Source organism: Sinocyclocheilus grahami, unplaced genomic scaffold (genome assembly GCF_001515645.1).
Source record: "Sinocyclocheilus grahami isolate Dianchi unplaced genomic scaffold, SAMN03320097.WGS_v1.1 scaffold70.1, whole genome shotgun sequence".
In the NCBI taxonomy this organism is placed as follows: Eukaryota; Metazoa; Chordata; class Actinopteri; order Cypriniformes; family Cyprinidae; genus Sinocyclocheilus; species Sinocyclocheilus grahami.
The window spans coordinates 1,736,427-1,753,930 of NW_015505249.1; the positions used below are offsets into that span (position 1 = coordinate 1,736,427).

General features: G+C 35.6%; 2 protein-coding genes across 2 annotated transcripts in view; both read left to right on the forward strand.

Annotated features, from left to right (window-relative positions):
* The window catches only part of LOC107585444 (integrin alpha-9-like), a 103,978-nt gene that overhangs the window by 15,214 nt on the left and 71,260 nt on the right, over nt 1-17,504 (forward strand). The window contains exons 4-11 of the mRNA XM_016272461.1: nt 516-639; nt 4,310-4,377; nt 8,328-8,457; nt 8,534-8,619; nt 8,719-8,781; nt 10,198-10,335; nt 14,316-14,421; nt 16,723-16,817. Of these exons, the coding sequence (XP_016127947.1) occupies nt 516-639; nt 4,310-4,377; nt 8,328-8,457; nt 8,534-8,619; nt 8,719-8,781; nt 10,198-10,335; nt 14,316-14,421; nt 16,723-16,817 (810 nt within the window). The remainder of the gene's footprint in view (nt 1-515; nt 640-4,309; nt 4,378-8,327; nt 8,458-8,533; nt 8,620-8,718; nt 8,782-10,197; nt 10,336-14,315; nt 14,422-16,722; nt 16,818-17,504) is intronic.
* Nucleotides 11,331-13,479, forward strand: LOC107585409 (integrin alpha-9-like). Its single transcript, XM_016272423.1, has 5 exons — nt 11,331-11,456; nt 11,533-11,618; nt 11,718-11,780; nt 13,199-13,336; nt 13,437-13,479. The coding sequence occupies exons 1-5, from the start codon at nt 11,339-11,341 to the stop codon at nt 13,449-13,451; spliced, it is 420 nt and encodes a 139-aa protein (XP_016127909.1). The 5' UTR covers nt 11,331-11,338; the 3' UTR covers nt 13,452-13,479.

The following is a 17,504-nucleotide window of genomic DNA, read 5'->3' on the forward strand; positions in this document are numbered from 1 at the left end:
TCTCTCTCTCTCTCTCTCTCTCTCTCTCTCTCAGTGTCTCTCTGCTCTCTGGCTGCCTTCACAGCCTTCAGCGCTTCTGTTGTTCCAGAGATCAGAGCTGTTTGAATGAAGATGCTCCTCTTTCTAAAACCACCACCCCCCTCTCAGTGGATATATTAGATCCACAGCCGTGTCCAGTCTTGGCTCTGTGCTCTAGTTTTGCCTCAGAAGTTTTCTCAAAAGAGAAAAAGTTTTGTCTGTGTATCCTGTTTGTTTCTTGGTGCAGTTATTATGCGATGCTGATGAAGATCTGATGTGTGTGCTGTATATACCTTAGTCATGGTAGACACCATATTAAATTGGATGCAAATGAAACCGAGGCTGTAAGGGTCTGTAGAGTCTGTTTAATGGGTTGTAATTGTACGGTCTTTTACCCTGTACCTGCCATTCGAGTCAAATTAAATATGCCACCTACCCTGACTGACTTCTATAGTCCTCATCTCTCAACCATTACCTTTTTCTTTTATTGTCTGCAGGCCTGTGCTCACCGCTGGAAGAATGTGTACTATGAATCAGAGTATATCCTCCCTCACGGATACTGCTCCGTCATTCCAGCCACACTGCAGGGCAAGTCACAGCCTCTCATACCGTGTTATGAAGGTACGGCACGTTCTTTACAACTGTAACTCATCTCAGTTATCTTTCTTGCAGTGTCATTTCAGGATTATTTATATACTATTATAGTATTTAATAATATAGTATTTTATAAATGTGTGTGTGTGTGTGTATATATATATATATATATATATACTGTATATATAGAGAGAGAGAGAGAGAGAGAGAGTATTTAATTCTAGTTTGTAGCATTTAATTCTAGTCTGTGCTTTTTGTTTTTAAAAACATTTGATTTAGCTTTAATTAATGTTTTTTTTACCTTTGTACCTTTATTTATTTATTAAGAAAATGTATGCTTAAATGAGAAAAAAACATTTAAAAAATAAATAATCTTTCTTTCCTTTTGGATTAAGTTTATTTATCTGACTCCATTGGCAGATAGTTTTTCTTTTTTAAGCATAAATTTGCTTAATTTTGATGTGTGTTTGTGTGTGTGTGTGTCTGTGTATAGAAGTAATGTAAAGTAATTTGCTTCTCAAGTAAATGTATCTTGATTTATATTTAGATATTTGGAAAATACGACAAAAATAAGAGTAAGAAAGTAATTTTTTCCATTTTCAGTTGAAGTACAAATAAAAATTGAAATCAAAAAAATAATTCAAGTGAAATATAATGTTTAAAAATCAAAAAACACAAAATAATATAAAGTAATATAATTTTAGAACTATACATTTTAGAATTTCAATTTCACTTAAAAAAGATTTTTAATAGTTTTGGTTTTAGTTAAAAAAACATCACTATAATCATATAACTTACCAGTGATTTGTGTAAAATAACATTCAGTGTGCTGTATCAGTAGTTTCAGTATCACTGATGGTATTTTCCTGTTATTCAGCAATGAAAGCATGTGTTAGTGGTAAATGATAACGCAAACATCACTATTACTATTGCTAATACTTAGGGTTAGTCATTTGAGCAAACCTCCAAGCCAAAGTATTACCAGAATTTAACCCCAGTTCAATTAATGTAGAAGCAGGTCAACTAAATAAGCACAAACTCTGAAACCGCTGTTTCTCAGTGTGGTCAGAGCCACATCCAATGAGGCGCCATAATGGACTAAAGTCAAGTGAACCGCGTGAGAGAGATTGAAACTGATCCTACATAGTCACTCTACATGTCGGTTGAAATTGTGGTTCAGCTATGATACGGTGATTCATTACAGTGTGTATTGAATCTTTGATATGTATGACTGTGTAATGTATTGTGAGGTAGTTAGTGATAATCAGCCCTATTGTTAGAGAATTTCTGGTCTTCATCACACTAGAAGTCCAGCACACACTCCACTGAAGCAGACTACAGAAATGACGGCCAAGTCCGAGCCTTGAACCCTCTGAACAAGTTGGAAAGATGACACTGTTTACTGTGGCACATGTTCACAACGGGCTTCACAATGAGTTATGGCACCCTGAGCTTCCTCCAAAACCTCAGACTGATGTTTTCTGGCATCAAAGTGCTGGCACCTCCAGAATCAGAAAGAAGCAGCACACTGGAGAGAAATATGACCTGTCAGGCAGGGCGCAGCATCTGGGAGTTTGGAGAACACATTCAGGGATATGATGGCTAAATATTTGACTCTTTGCACATCAAGATAAAGGATGGTTTAGCCTTTATTCAGCAAACATTGTGAACACAGTGCATGTCCAAAAAACAAAAACATGATGGTATGGTATACCATCATATGAAATCTCAAAAAATAAAAAAATTCACAAAAAAACCCCCTCATTGTTAAAGGAATGCTCCAGGTTCATAATTGTAAGCTTTACCTGAATTTGTCTTCCCTTACTTGTTTGTTTTGTTTGTTTGTTTGTTCGTTCATTCATTTAAATAATGTTCAAGGTTCTTAATTTAATCAGCTTTACCTTAATTTGAGGCATAATATTATATACCATTCATTTCATTTATTCATTTTAGCACAATTCAGTTTTTTAAATTTATTTTAATTTTAATTTAACTTTTATTTTATTTTAGCAAAATTCACAGATATTTTTAAGGCAGTTTTTCTTCATCAATATCTCTTTTCCTTGTGCATTTTCATGCAAAAGTGTTTAGCCTTTACATGTTCATGACAGGAGAAATATTGAATGCAATATTGAGTTTTCTCACACTGGCTTCATATTACAGTGTATTATATTTAAGGATTGTGGCTATACTTTCAGAATTGAGTATATTTCAGTTTTTGTCCTAGTGTTGTGCTTTACCCCACAGACTTTCCAAGTACATTATTATTATTTTTTGCTTATTTTTACCAACTGAGAAATGAGTCAACATTATTTTCTGTGGTAATCGACAGCATGCCACAGATGCACAGAAATGAACTTGTATTGAACCCGAAAGGTTCATTTAAGGATGCCAATCAACAGCCGTCAATATCAATACTGGCTTGCGCTCGCTGTTTATCGCTCCCCCCCATCACGTATTATACTTCTGACAGATGTTATTGTAGTATATTAAATTCAACGCCTCCATCAGCATTGAATTTCATCATCCCGGTAGGATTCCTCGTATTTTACAAGATGTTTTGATTTGCTGCGGAAAGAGCAAAGGAGGGTGCATGAATTCTTGATCAGAATTTGTTTCCGTGTCCAGCTCCCAAGTTATTTATTTCCTTCCATATCTTTTCCCGACTCCAGTGAGTTGCTATCGGGGGCCTTCTATGTGTGTGCAGTGCATTATGGGGGGATCCAAGCCTAATATTTTCTGTAACTGGAGAGCACAGCGATCCCCCCCGTTCTCAAAGCCCTCCTGAGCGAGAGCTGCTAGGTCGTTCTCAGTCTGTCAGAAATATTGAATGCAATATTGAGTTTTCTCACACTGGCTTCATATTACAGTGTATTATATTTAAGGATTGTGGCTATACTTTCAGAATTGAGTATATTTCAGTTTTTGTCCTAGTGTTGTGCTTTACCCCACAGACTTTCCAAGTACATTATTATTATTTTTTGCTTGTTTTTACCAACTGAGAAATGAGTCAACATTATTTTCTGTGGTAATCGACAGCATGCCACAGATGCACAGAAATGAACTTGTATTGAACCCGAAAGGTTCATTTAAGGATGCCAATCAACAGCCGTCAATATCAATACTGGCTTGCGCTCGCTGTTTATCGCTCCCCCCCCATCACGTATTATACTTCTGACAGATGTTATTGTAGTATATTAAATTCAACGCCTCCATCAGCATTGAATTTCATCATCCCGGTAGGATTCCTCGTATTTTACAAGATGTTTTGATTTGCTGCGGAAAGAGCAAAGGAGGGTGCATGAATTCTTGATCAGAATTTGTTTCCGTGTCCAGCTCCCAAGTTATTTATTTCCTTCCATATCTTTTCCCGACTCCAGTGAGTTGCTATCGGGGGCCTTCTATGTGTGTGCAGTGCATTATGGGGGGATCCAAGCCTAATATTTTCTGTAACTGGAGAGCACAGCGATCCCCCCCGTTCTCAAAGCCCTCCTGAGCGAGAGCTGCTAGGTCGTTCTCAGTCTGTCTCTCGGCCCCCAGATTCCTCTTGGATGGAGCTGGGACTTTGACTAACTCCATATGGAATGTCGGAAGAACTCCAGTAAATGCTGGCTCAGGCTCACAGCGAAATCATTTGTGGTCTGTTGTTTTTTTCCTTCCCCTCTCTCTCTCTCTGTCCCCCTACTCACTCTCACAGACCATAAGAAGACCTATGGGGAAGAACATGGCTCGTGCCAAGCCGGGATCGCAGGCGTTTTCACTGAGGTCAGTAGAAGTACGAGCTTGTTATGCATTTTTACATGTGTGGCACTCTGGGCTGGTGAGTCTGTGCTGTGGTTACATGTATGAACACTCACATATAGCAAAGTATGATTGATATAGTCACTTTCCAGGGTTTTAAAGGGATAGTTCAACTAAAGATGTCTGTCATTATTTACTCACCTTCATGTCCGTTCCAAACCTGTATGATGCTCTTTCTTCCTCAGAACACAAAAAACAAAAAGTTGTTTAGCAAAATTTCCAATCTGTTTATTTCTATGTGTGGTTATGAAGATCAATAAAAGAAGTCTGTACAATTTGATGTGCATTTGAATATTTTCACATTTGAGAATGAGAATTGAGAGTTGTGTAGGATGGCAATCAGGGTTATTATTGTCAACTAAAACTATAAAAACATTTTCATTATCTGAGATAAACGTTAATTGAAATAAAATAAAATAAAAAAATATTTTAATATATTATGTCATCTTATTTTTCAATAAAATTAATAAAAACTTTATAGACATTTTTAAAAAGTTACCAAAAAAAAGACAATAAATAAATGTAACTAAAATGAAAATGAAAACAGAAGAATATAATCTAATGAAAAATATTAGCAAAAACTATAATCAGTTATATATATTTTTTATTTTATTTTTAATTAACTTTAGTATTGGTATATTGCAAAAGTGATATGGATTTCTTTATTCTGCAATTATAAATTTTTCAGAGTTTCTTTATTTTTCTTTTTTTTTTTTCAAATGGTTAAATGTTTTTTTTTTTGTTTTTTTTTAGTTATTTTGCCGCTTGAAAGCCCCTGGTTACTTATTGTATGAAAAAAAAAAAGCAGTGAAAACATACTTTAAAAAAGAAGAAAGTAAGTTATATGGCTTTGGAGCAGTGTGTAAATTATGATTTAAGTTTGTTTTGTTTTTTAAGAGGAAGGTTGCTTAAATTCCAGTCTTTGGCTCAGCAGGCCCGTTGGTTTGTGTCCACGGCCTCTGTCGAACAGATCCCTGCAGGAATTTGAACAGAATTCAGACTGTTTGTGTGCGATGCACACGTTTGCTGAAGGCTGCAAATTGTTTGTCCACTTGCCCTTTGTTTTGTACGTTGACCATTGCAGTGTTTTATCTGTCGTGCAGCCAATCCATTAACATGCAGTCCAGTCTTTGGAAGAAATTTCTGGACCAGATACACAGGCTGACAGATGTGGTGCCCAACAGTTCATCAATATCATCACTAGATCACTCTCTGACTAGGGTTGTGACGGTGAGGAAATTTTCCCACCGGTTAATCGACGTGTGATAATACCGGTATCACGGTGGGGAGGGGGCGTTCCCTCTTTTCCTCGCTTTCCTTTGCTTTTAAATAGCTTGTAAAAGCGGCGTGCACATTTTACTTTCACTTTCAAGTAGCGGCAATTCGGCGTAAAGCAATTGTTCATTTTTAGTTAGTTTTAATTTTCCCTCTTTCCCTCACTTTCCTTCACTTTTAAATAACTTGTAAAAGTGGCATGCGCATTTTACTTTCACTTTCGAATTAGCTTCAGTTCAGGTCAATCGCTTGAATGCAACAACAAAATACAACGTCAAACTTACTTTAGCCTATATATAAAACATAGAACTTTTATTAACAAAACGAATAAAAATGCACCATGCTATAGGGCAGACTGTGCCTAATATAAAATAACAAATAACTTACATAAAGTTTAAATAGGTAACCTATACAAAACTGGAAATAAGTAAACATGTATAATATAGAACCAAATAAATAAGAAACGTAGAACGTTCATTAGCAAAACGAATAAGAAAGCTTGGAGGCACGGCATACACCTTGATGTCAAATAAAATAAATAAATTACACAAAGTTTAAATAAAGTAAAAATCAGCAAACAATGTGGAACCAATTAAATAAGAAACAAATGTTTTTAAAAAACTTCCAAAATCACCTTAGATAAACGGCAAAAGTCAACAGGCTTTTCAAAATCCAAAATATTGCCAAACAGGCGCTTTTACATTTCGTTTCGAAACTAAATCATCCGCCATCGTCTTGTCTGTCTCACCTCACTCTTCTTGTCAGTCAGCTCGACTCACTCTCCTCACTGGAGAAATGAAATCTGATCTGTGATGCGACTGTCGTTCGGCACGCTGCATTGAGCAGCCGCGTTCAGTTTTTAATTGTAGTGTCTGTTCTTTTACTGAACTAAATTATTTTTATTACTATAAAAAATCTAAACGACGGTGGGGGTCGGTGCTGCGGTGGGCATGTGACGTAACCGGTGTTGCGGCTTAACACCGGTATCACCTTAAGCACCGTCTATCGCGGCAAGCCTATCTCTGACCCTCTTCAATTTGCTTTTTGAAATATGACTGGAAACTCACTCCCTCCCCAATTCACTAGGTTTTGAAACAGAGCTATTGTTGTCTTGTTGCATTAAAGCTAACCTCAATTCAGTCAGAGAGGAATTAACCCATAGCAGAATGGCATCTGCATCGGCTGCTTTGTAGTTCGGATGGTAATGGCACTTTATCATTTGGCAGAACGTCTTAAGTGACCTTCAAGACCTTAAGCGTCTAAAACAGATGTCTTCATTCTTGAGTGAATGTTGACGGCTCAGCTGGAGGTGCTGTTTTTTACGTGTTTGGCAGGACTGAACGAGTCAAATAGCATTTGTGTGGGGGTTTTTTAGCAGTCAGGCATTGTGAAATGCATCCATTTGTGGCTTGTCAGAACTCAAAAGAACTACATAAAGACCCAATTTCCTCGTCACATGAGGGGTATTCCATGTGCCCACACTTTTTTATTTGTATCCTCTGAGATAATGGCTATCAGAAAAAGGGGAAAGGTTTTTTCCACCAAAGATTCAGAGCTAAATATTTGACAAATTGTGCATTTTTTGAATTATATACTGTATTTCGATTAGAGCACAACAGGGACCCGCAACTTTTGTAGTGGCTTGGTTTCACAAGTATTTTTTCCATTCTGTTTTCTTAATAGGGATTTTTTTAAGGGTTCTAACCATTGCCGGTTTAAAAAAATTATAAAATAAAATAAACAATATAAATCTATTGACTTTTGACAGTGCTGTTTGAAAGTTTGGGATCAGTAAGATTTTTAATGTCTTTGAAAGAAGTCTCTTATGCTTATCAAGGTTGCATTTGTTTGATCAAAAATACAGTAAAAATAGTAATATTGTAAAATATTATTACAATTTAAAAGAACTGGTATCTTTTTGAATATATTTTTTAAATATAATTTATTTCTGTGATACAAAGCTGAATTTTCAGCATCATATCTCCAGTCTTCAGTGTCACATGATCCTTCAGAAATCATTCTAATATGCTGATTTACTGCTCGAGAAACATTTCTGATTATTATCAATGTTGAAAACAGTTGTGCTGCTTCATAGTTTTGTGGAAACTATGACACATTTTTATTCAAGATTCTTTGATTATTAGAAAGTTCAAAATAACAGCAATTATTTCAAAATAAAACTTAATTTTATTATTTAAAAAGTCATTTATTTAAAAAAAAATCTAACTGACCTCAAATCTTTTGAACATCAGTATATTATATATGATATGATATATTATATTATATTAATTGCACATACAGTAGACTTCTCTTCTGGAGTTACACATTCACAAAGTGTCACAAAATATGTGGAGCAATTAAAACAGTTCAAAGGCTTGAGTTCTCCTTCAGCTTAAGACTCCATTGAGTGATCAAAGCGATGAACGACAGCCGTCCTTTCAGCTCATGGTTGGGTTACCAACAGATAATACAGCATCGTTTGTGGCTTTCGGTTGACCAGAGCCTCACCAACAGCGCTTTGTTTTTCTCCTATGATTTCAAATGTAACTTCTTTGAGTCATAAGAAAATCTGCTGAAGCCTGATGAAAAGTTGGTGGCTTTTTGAATGGATATCTATTGCTTTTTATGTTGTTTTCTAGGAGCTGGTTATCATGGGTGCGCCTGGTTCTTATTACTGGACCGGAACAGTCAAAGTGTTTAACATGACATCCAATACTCACTACAACCTTAATCAAGACAACCTGAGTCCTCGCAGATACAGTTACCTCGGTAATACCTGCTCAGATATTAATAACTGCTTCAGTGTTCCATGCTGTAGTCAGTCCATCACAGATTTGTGTTTTAGGGTATGCTGTGACAGCTGGTCACTTCTCTTCCCCGAATACCATAGACGTGGCAGCTGGTGCTCCTCAAGACAGTGGTGTTGGAAAAGTGAGTGGTTTCTTGCAGAATTTGCATCATTGGTTCCAGGTTTTGTTTACATTACACTCACTTTGACATTCCAAAACTACATTGTCATCCATGTTTTAGGTTTACATCTTCAGAATTGAAGGAGCATCTCTTGTGAAGACCTTTCAAGCCTCAGGGAAAATGGTGAGTATGATGCTCAGGTTTTCTAAGTATTTACAAACATAATTTATGCCAAATGTAAAACGTTTATATAATCCGCCATAGTTCCTTAATAGGAAAAGTTATCTTTTCTGAAGAACACAGAAAGAGTTGTTTTGGAGAATTTGTAGGGACACTGGTACCGTTTAAACCCTAAAAAGGCAAAAAGCACAATTTTCTCTATAAAGCTTACTGTATCATATTTGATACAGTTTTCTAAGGCCTCTGATTATCAACATGATCAAAATGTTGTTAAAACCTGCTGTACACATTCTACTTCATGCCTTCTGTCATCTGATTGATCGTTTTTTAGCAAGTAAAAGGCCTTTTACTGTCATTTTAAAAACACCACCTTCAGGTCTTGCTTCACTTGGTTCACGCTTTTTGGTTTACAAAAACATTTACTGATTATCAAATATGATCATCAGGCTTTTGAGGAATGTTTGTGTTCATCTCTCAGTCATCATTGTATTGCAATGTGTTATATGTTTTGAAACTACAGAGCTCTGATCATAAATCTATACCATCTTACGAAGACATATGATTGGGAGATATGAGGTGACAACTGATATTTATGTGAAATTTATGCAAGCAATCTGCTATACTGTTATAAAGATCTCATTTATTTTCTTAATTATTTATTTTATCTTATTTTTTTGGCCATCTAAATATCAGCAATTGCACCAAATAAAAGCCTGATGTACAAAATATGATACTCTGCAAAATACACAATGTTTTTACATTTTTTGTCTAAAGGTTCAATCCACCTTATTTTTCAACGCGGAAGTAAGCCATTTTCTGTGAATGTGCGAGACTTCCGGTTCATTAGCCGCTGTAGGGAAATAACGAGAAGAATAACAAAGTGCAGCAAACGGTAAAACTGTTTGCACTACAAACCAGTGTGTTCATAATTAAGATAATGCATTAAAATAATATGGTAAGACATACCAGTTTGCAATATCAAGCAGCAAAACGAGCTGTTTTGTACAGTTAAAAATAGCTGAAAGCGAATTACACCGGAAACCAGACCCATAAAATGTACAAATGGCTGCGGGCTCTTGCGGGAAAAATAAGGTGGATAAACACTTCCATTTCCAAAAAAAAAATATTCTGACTATTATTTCATAAGTCAGCCTTTACAGGGTTAAAGTACTATATATGACTCATGCTCTATATACCAAGTTTTGTGTTAGAAAAATGACAAAAAATTCAGTTGTTAGCTGAAAACCAGCTCTCAGATCTCATTCATGTACGTTCAGATATGGGGCAGCGTAGCTAAATTGTAGCTTGACTTTCTTCCAAAGGGAATTGAATGAGGTAATGCATCTTATGGAGGGGTGATGTGCCCTGTGCATGGCGTTGTAATCTGACCCGTTTGCTCTTGGCTCGGCTTGGTTTCAGATGGGCTCTTACTTTGGCTCCTCATTGTGTGCAGTTGACCTAAACGCAGACGGACTGTCGGACTTGCTGGTGGGAGCACCCATGCACAGCAAGATCCGGGATGAAGGCCAGGTTTCTGTTTACCTCAGCAGTGGCAATGTGAGTTAACTTACATCTGTGTTACTTTTTTAAAGTTCACCCAAAAATGAGCTGAAAGTACCATCAGGCCATCTATGTTGATGAGTTTGTTTCTTCACAGATTTGGATAAAATGATTGATAGTCAGAATGAGAGTCTAAACAGCTGATAAAAACATCACAATAATCCACAAGACTCCAGTTCATCAATTAACATCTAGTGAAGTGAAAATCTACCTGCTTGGAAGGGAAAAATCCATCATTAAGGCATTTCAACTTTAATCCCTCACTTCTGGCCAAAATACAGGTCCATAATCCATAATAACGCTTCCTCCAGTAAAAAAAAAGCATCATATCTCCAGTCTTCAGTGTCACATGATCCTTCAGAAATCATTCTAATATGCTGATTTACTGCTCGAGAAACATTTCTGATTATTATCAATGTTGAAAACAGTTGTGCTGCTTCATAGTTTTGTGGAAACTATGACACATTTTTATTCAAGATTCTTTGATTATTAGAAAGTTCAAAATAACAGCAATTATTTCAAAATAAAACTTAATTTTATTATTTAAAAAGTCATTTATTTAAAAAAAAATCTAACTGACCTCAAATCTTTTGAACATCAGTATATTATATATGATATGATATATTATATTATATTAATTGCACATACAGTAGACTTCTCTTCTGGAGTTACACATTCACAAAGTGTCACAAAATATGTGGAGCAATTAAAACAGTTCAAAGGCTTGAGTTCTCCTTCAGCTTAAGACTCCATTGAGTGATCAAAGCGATGAACGACAGCCGTCCTTTCAGCTCATGGTTGGGTTACCAACAGATAATACAGCATCGTTTGTGGCTTTCGGTTGACCAGAGCCTCACCAACAGCGCTTTGTTTTTCTCCTATGATTTCAAATGTAACTTCTTTGAGTCATAAGAAAATCTGCTGAAGCCTGATGAAAAGTTGGTGGCTTTTTGAATGGATATCTATTGCTTTTTATGTTGTTTTCTAGGAGCTGGTTATCATGGGTGCGCCTGGTTCTTATTACTGGACCGGAACAGTCAAAGTGTTTAACATGACATCCAATACTCACTACAACCTTAATCAAGACAACCTGAGTCCTCGCAGATACAGTTACCTCGGTAATACCTGCTCAGATATTAATAACTGCTTCAGTGTTCCATGCTGTAGTCAGTCCATCACAGATTTGTGTTTTAGGGTATGCTGTGACAGCTGGTCACTTCTCTTCCCCGAATACCATAGACGTGGCAGCTGGTGCTCCTCAAGACAGTGGTGTTGGAAAAGTGAGTGGTTTCTTGCAGAATTTGCATCATTGGTTCCAGGTTTTGTTTACATTACACTCACTTTGACATTCCAAAACTACATTGTCATCCATGTTTTAGGTTTACATCTTCAGAATTGAAGGAGCATCTCTTGTGAAGACCTTTCAAGCCTCAGGGAAAATGGTGAGTATGATGCTCAGGTTTTCTAAGTATTTACAAACATAATTTATGCCAAATGTAAAACGTTTATATAATCCGCCATAGTTCCTTAATAGGAAAAGTTATCTTTTCTGAAGAACACAGAAAGAGTTGTTTTGGAGAATTTGTAGGGACACTGGTACCGTTTAAACCCTAAAAAGGCAAAAAGCACAATTTTCTCTATAAAGCTTACTGTATCATATTTGATACAGTTTTCTAAGGCCTCTGATTATCAACATGATCAAAATGTTGTTAAAACCTGCTGTACACATTCTACTTCATGCCTTCTGTCATCTGATTGATCGTTTTTTAGCAAGTAAAAGGCCTTTTACTGTCATTTTAAAAACACCACCTTCAGGTCTTGCTTCACTTGGTTCACGCTTTTTGGTTTACAAAAACATTTACTGATTATCAAATATGATCATCAGGCTTTTGAGGAATGTTTGTGTTCATCTCTCAGTCATCATTGTATTGCAATGTGTTATATGTTTTGAAACTACAGAGCTCTGATCATAAATCTATACCATCTTACGAAGACATATGATTGGGAGATATGAGGTGACAACTGATATTTATGTGAAATTTATGCAAGCAATCTGCTATACTGTTATAAAGATCTCATTTATTTTCTTAATTATTTATTTTATCTTATTTTTTTGGCCATCTAAATATCAGCAATTGCACCAAATAAAAGCCTGATGTACAAAATATGATACTCTGCAAAATACACAATGTTTTTACATTTTTTGTCTAAAGGTTCAATCCACCTTATTTTTCAACGCGGAAGTAAGCCATTTTCTGTGAATGTGCGAGACTTCCGGTTCATTAGCCGCTGTAGGGAAATAACGAGAAGAATAACAAAGTGCAGCAAACGGTAAAACTGTTTGCACTACAAACCAGTGTGTTCATAATTAAGATAATGCATTAAAATAATATGGTAAGACATACCAGTTTGCAATATCAAGCAGCAAAACGAGCTGTTTTGTACAGTTAAAAATAGCTGAAAGCGAATTACACCGGAAACCAGACCCATAAAATGTACAAATGGCTGCGCCCGCTCTTGCGGGAAAAATAAGGTGGATAAACACTTCCATTTCCAAAAAAAAAATATTCTGACTATTATTTCATAAGTCAGCCTTTACAGGGTTAAAGTACTATATATGACTCATGCTCTATATACCAAGTTTTGTGTTAGAAAAATGACAAAAAATTCAGTTGTTAGCTGAAAACCAGCTCTCAGATCTCATTCATGTACGTTCAGATATGGGGCAGCGTAGCTAAATTGTAGCTTGACTTTCTTCCAAAGGGAATTGAATGAGGTAATGCATCTTATGGAGGGGTGATGTGCCCTGTGCATGGCGTTGTAATCTGACCCGTTTGCTCTTGGCTCGGCTTGGTTTCAGATGGGCTCTTACTTTGGCTCCTCATTGTGTGCAGTTGACCTAAACGCAGACGGACTGTCGGACTTGCTGGTGGGAGCACCCATGCACAGCAAGATCCGGGATGAAGGCCAGGTTTCTGTTTACCTCAGCAGTGGCAATGTGAGTTAACTTACATCTGTGTTACTTTTTTAAAGTTCACCCAAAAATGAGCTGAAAGTACCATCAGGCCATCTATGTTGATGAGTTTGTTTCTTCACAGATTTGGATAAAATGATTGATAGTCAGAATGAGAGTCTAAACAGCTGATAAAAACATCACAATAATCCACAAGACTCCAGTTCATCAATTAACATCTAGTGAAGTGAAAATCTACCTGCTTGGAAGGGAAAAATCCATCATTAAGGCATTTCAACTTTAATCCCTCACTTCTGGCCAAAATACAGGTCCATAATCCATAATAACGCTTCCTCCAGTAAAAAAAAGAAAAAAAGTCCATCCCCTGTTGTCATCGCACATCAAAATCCACCCACATATTTGTTTAGAGCTGTTTTGGACTGTATTCACTTGTAAATGGTGCTTGATCTAATCATATTTCACTCCTGATTCAGAAGAGACAACTTTTTCACTGGAGAGAGCAATATTGTGGATAGAGAACTTGCATTTTAGCTGGAAGTTTTAATGATGGATTTGTTTCTTACAAACACGCAGCTTTTAACTTTACAGAAGATGTTAACTGATGGACTGGAGTGGTGTGGATTACTTGTGGATTATTGTGATGTTTTTATCAGCTGTTTGGACTCTCATTCTGACGGCACCCATTCACTGCAGAGCATCCATTGGTGAGCAAGTGATGCAATGCTAAAATTCTCCAAATCTGTTCTGATGAAGGAATAGATTCATCTACATCTTGGATCAGCAAATTTTAATTTTGGGGGTGAATTTTCCTTTAAAGATGCCAATTTTGTCATAAACAACACTTGAATGGCACTAAAGTTTGGTATTCGTATGCCTTATGCTATAAATTACCAAGTTGCATTATGCCATAAATGACCAAGACTTAAATGTGAAGGTAAATGTCTTCATGCAACTTGACAAATGTTTTGAGTATAAACAATGTTTTTTGTACTTGTTTGTTCAGGGAGTGATGGAGGAAGTTGCTATACTGAATGGTGATAATGCATACAATGCTCATTTTGGAGAGTGTATCACATCTCTTGGGGACATTGATGAAGATGGCTACCAAGGTCAGTGTACAAAAGCTTTACATCACAGGAATAAATTACATTTGACAATATATTCAAATAGAAAACAGTTATTTGAAATTAAAATAATATTTCACAATATTACAGTTTTTACTGTATTTATGATCAAATAAATGAAGCCTTGATTAAAAACCATTTAAAAATCGACTCCAAACTTTTGAACGGTAGTTGGACTGTTTTAAATATTCAGCCGTGCATTGTAAGTGTGTTACTGTACACGTCAAGTTGTGTTTATCTGGAATATTCCTTTAATTCAAATGATCGCAGCAGCACAAAAATCATATTTCCGCTGTATTGGAGATAGACAGACATTGTTTGTCAAGTAACTGGAAAAGATATTTCGATGTGAAGCAGATTCAAACCTCAGATATCTCCTCTGCGACTAGTGTTCTCACTTTCGATTTTCCTGGCACCCCGCTGTCCTGTCGGAGGCTTTTCTTGGCGTCTGGTTTCGCTCTTCACCTGATGTATTGCTTGATTATAGCGCTACTTTCTGCATGTCGCATCTTTTTTTGTAATTTTAGTACAGCCTGTTCTCATACAGTAGCTGTTACTGAAACTGTATAGGGAGGCTGACCATCACATAATAAACAGACCAAACGCATCCATTAATGTGGAAATGAGATATTAGAGCTGATGAAGCTCATTAAAATGGCCTGAGGAATATCTGATAAGTGGAGACCAATGTGTCAGATTAAACAGGAAGTGAATCTTTCCGACGAGGGGGTTGTCAATGCTTAGAACAAGAAACCAATTCAAGCAATCAGAAATCCTTGTACAGAAATGGTAGTGCATATATGTAGTGAGAAGCATCTGTGATGAACTGTTCAGGGGTCAGTGTGGTAGTAAATGTTCCTTTAGGAGGCTGTAACCATAAAGAGATTACAAGAGGTTAACCTGTCTCCATTTGACCCGCCTCTTATTGGGTCTTTTTTTTAGGTCAGGAAGATATTTTTTTTCTTTTTGAAAGAAATTAATACTTTTATTTAGCAAGCGTGCAATAAATTGACAGTAAATACATTTATAATGTTACAAAAGTTTTCTAAAATATTAAGCCGTCCAACTGTTTTCAACACTGATAATAATCAGAAATGTTTCTTGACCCAATAAGCGACAGCTGAAAACTCGTTTCTTTCGACGCTACTTGACTTCATCCTAAATTAAACTTTGTCTTTCTCTTGATTTATTCCTTCCCTTTCTAGCTTGTACTTATGTGAACATGCCTGAAACTTGGTATTACAAGCACTTCCTGTGTCTGTTTGCCTCTTTAAGAAGAATCGCTTTATGTATTCCCCAATTGTAAGTCGCTTTGGATAAAAGTGTCTGCAAAATGACTAAATGTAAATGTTGAGCACCATATTAGAATGATTTCTGAAGGATCATGTGACACTGAAGACTGGAGTAATGATGCTGAAAATTCAGCTTTACATCACAGGAATAAATTGCATTTTCAGTATATTCAAATAGAAAACATTTATTTTAAATTGTAATAATATTTTGCAATTTTACTGTTTTTATTTTATTTTTTTGATCAAATAAATGCAGCCTTGATGAGCATAAGAGACTTCTTTCAAAAACATAAAAAAAATCTCACCGACCTCAAACCCTAAACACTAATGGATGTAAAGTATATATGCATAAATGTAAAGGTTTTGCTTGTAAATAAGCCAGTAAACTGTCTCAGTCTTACATGGCAAAAGCTGGTGATTCAGATTTATAGCTTTTGTGCTAGTACAGAAATATAAAAGTTTCCAGAACTCAGCACATTCAAAATATGTGTACTGCTGTTTTCCTGCACAAAGGATTTTTTTCTGACTCGATTTCAACCCCCCTGAAGTTTCACAGACCTTTACAGGCTCTCAAAAACACGTAAGTGACTTAGCAGAGCGTCTCTCAAACAGAGATGGGCTTCAAGCAAACAGGCATTTATTGGGGTCCTGACACACACAAATCCACCACTAGCGTTTCTATTCCAGTCGTAGGTCTCTGGCAGTCTGACCTAATTCGGCTGCACACTATGCTATTTTGTTCTAACTTTTACGATTGTTGCTTTTCAGACTGTATGAGCTCAATAAGATCTTGAGTAAAAGCCAAGGCAGACTGTGTGACGACTCTATATTGTCAGACTGTACAATAACATCAACTAAAACTGGTAGCCCATTAAGACTACAAGACTTGTAGTCAAGTTTAGACAAGTTTGCCCAACAGTAAAAAAAAAAAAAAGAGGTTTTAAAGAGGTTCCATCTTTCTTATTGACTTCTGGGTTTGTCTTTTGTGCTGTAGATGTAGCTATTGGAGCCCCCAAAGAGGATGACTATGGAGGAGCTGTCTACATCTACCATGGTGATGCTACAGGAATAGTTAACAAGTACTCAATGGTAACTTAATTTATTGTAATTTATTTTTCATTGTTTAATTTTATTATATTTTATCATTTAATATTTTGTTTTAGAATTATTTTATTATTTATTTTGTTTTAGAATTATTTTATTTTATCTTATTTTATTAATGTAATGTATTTTTAAATTTAAATGTTTAAATTTTAAAATGTAAATAAATTAAAATAATAATAAAAAATATTTAAATTAAATTTAAAATGTAAATATTTTTACATTTTATTTAATTAATTTTTTTAATTAATATTGTTTTTATTTTATTTTTATTATTTAAGATTTTTATTTTATTATTTATTTTGTTTTAGAATTGTATTATATTTAAATTGTTTAATTTGCTACACATTCAACAACACTTGATTTAGAGACATGAATACAAATACCACCATGTGAATGTTATTTTATTTATTATTTATTTATTTTTACGTTGTCAGCTCTCAACAGTACTGTAGACCATTTGTTTAGATTCTTAATTTATTTATGGTGCTATTGAGCTTGACTGGTGTCTGTATTAAAGGGGTGGTTCACTGGGTTTTTTCTAGGCTTGATTGTGTTTATGGGGTGCAGTCTAACATGTGTTAATGCTTTGTTTTTAAACATATTTTTCACATAATTTACCTTTATTCCACACCGCTCTGTCCCTTCTCCTATTAACACGCTGATCATTTCCTT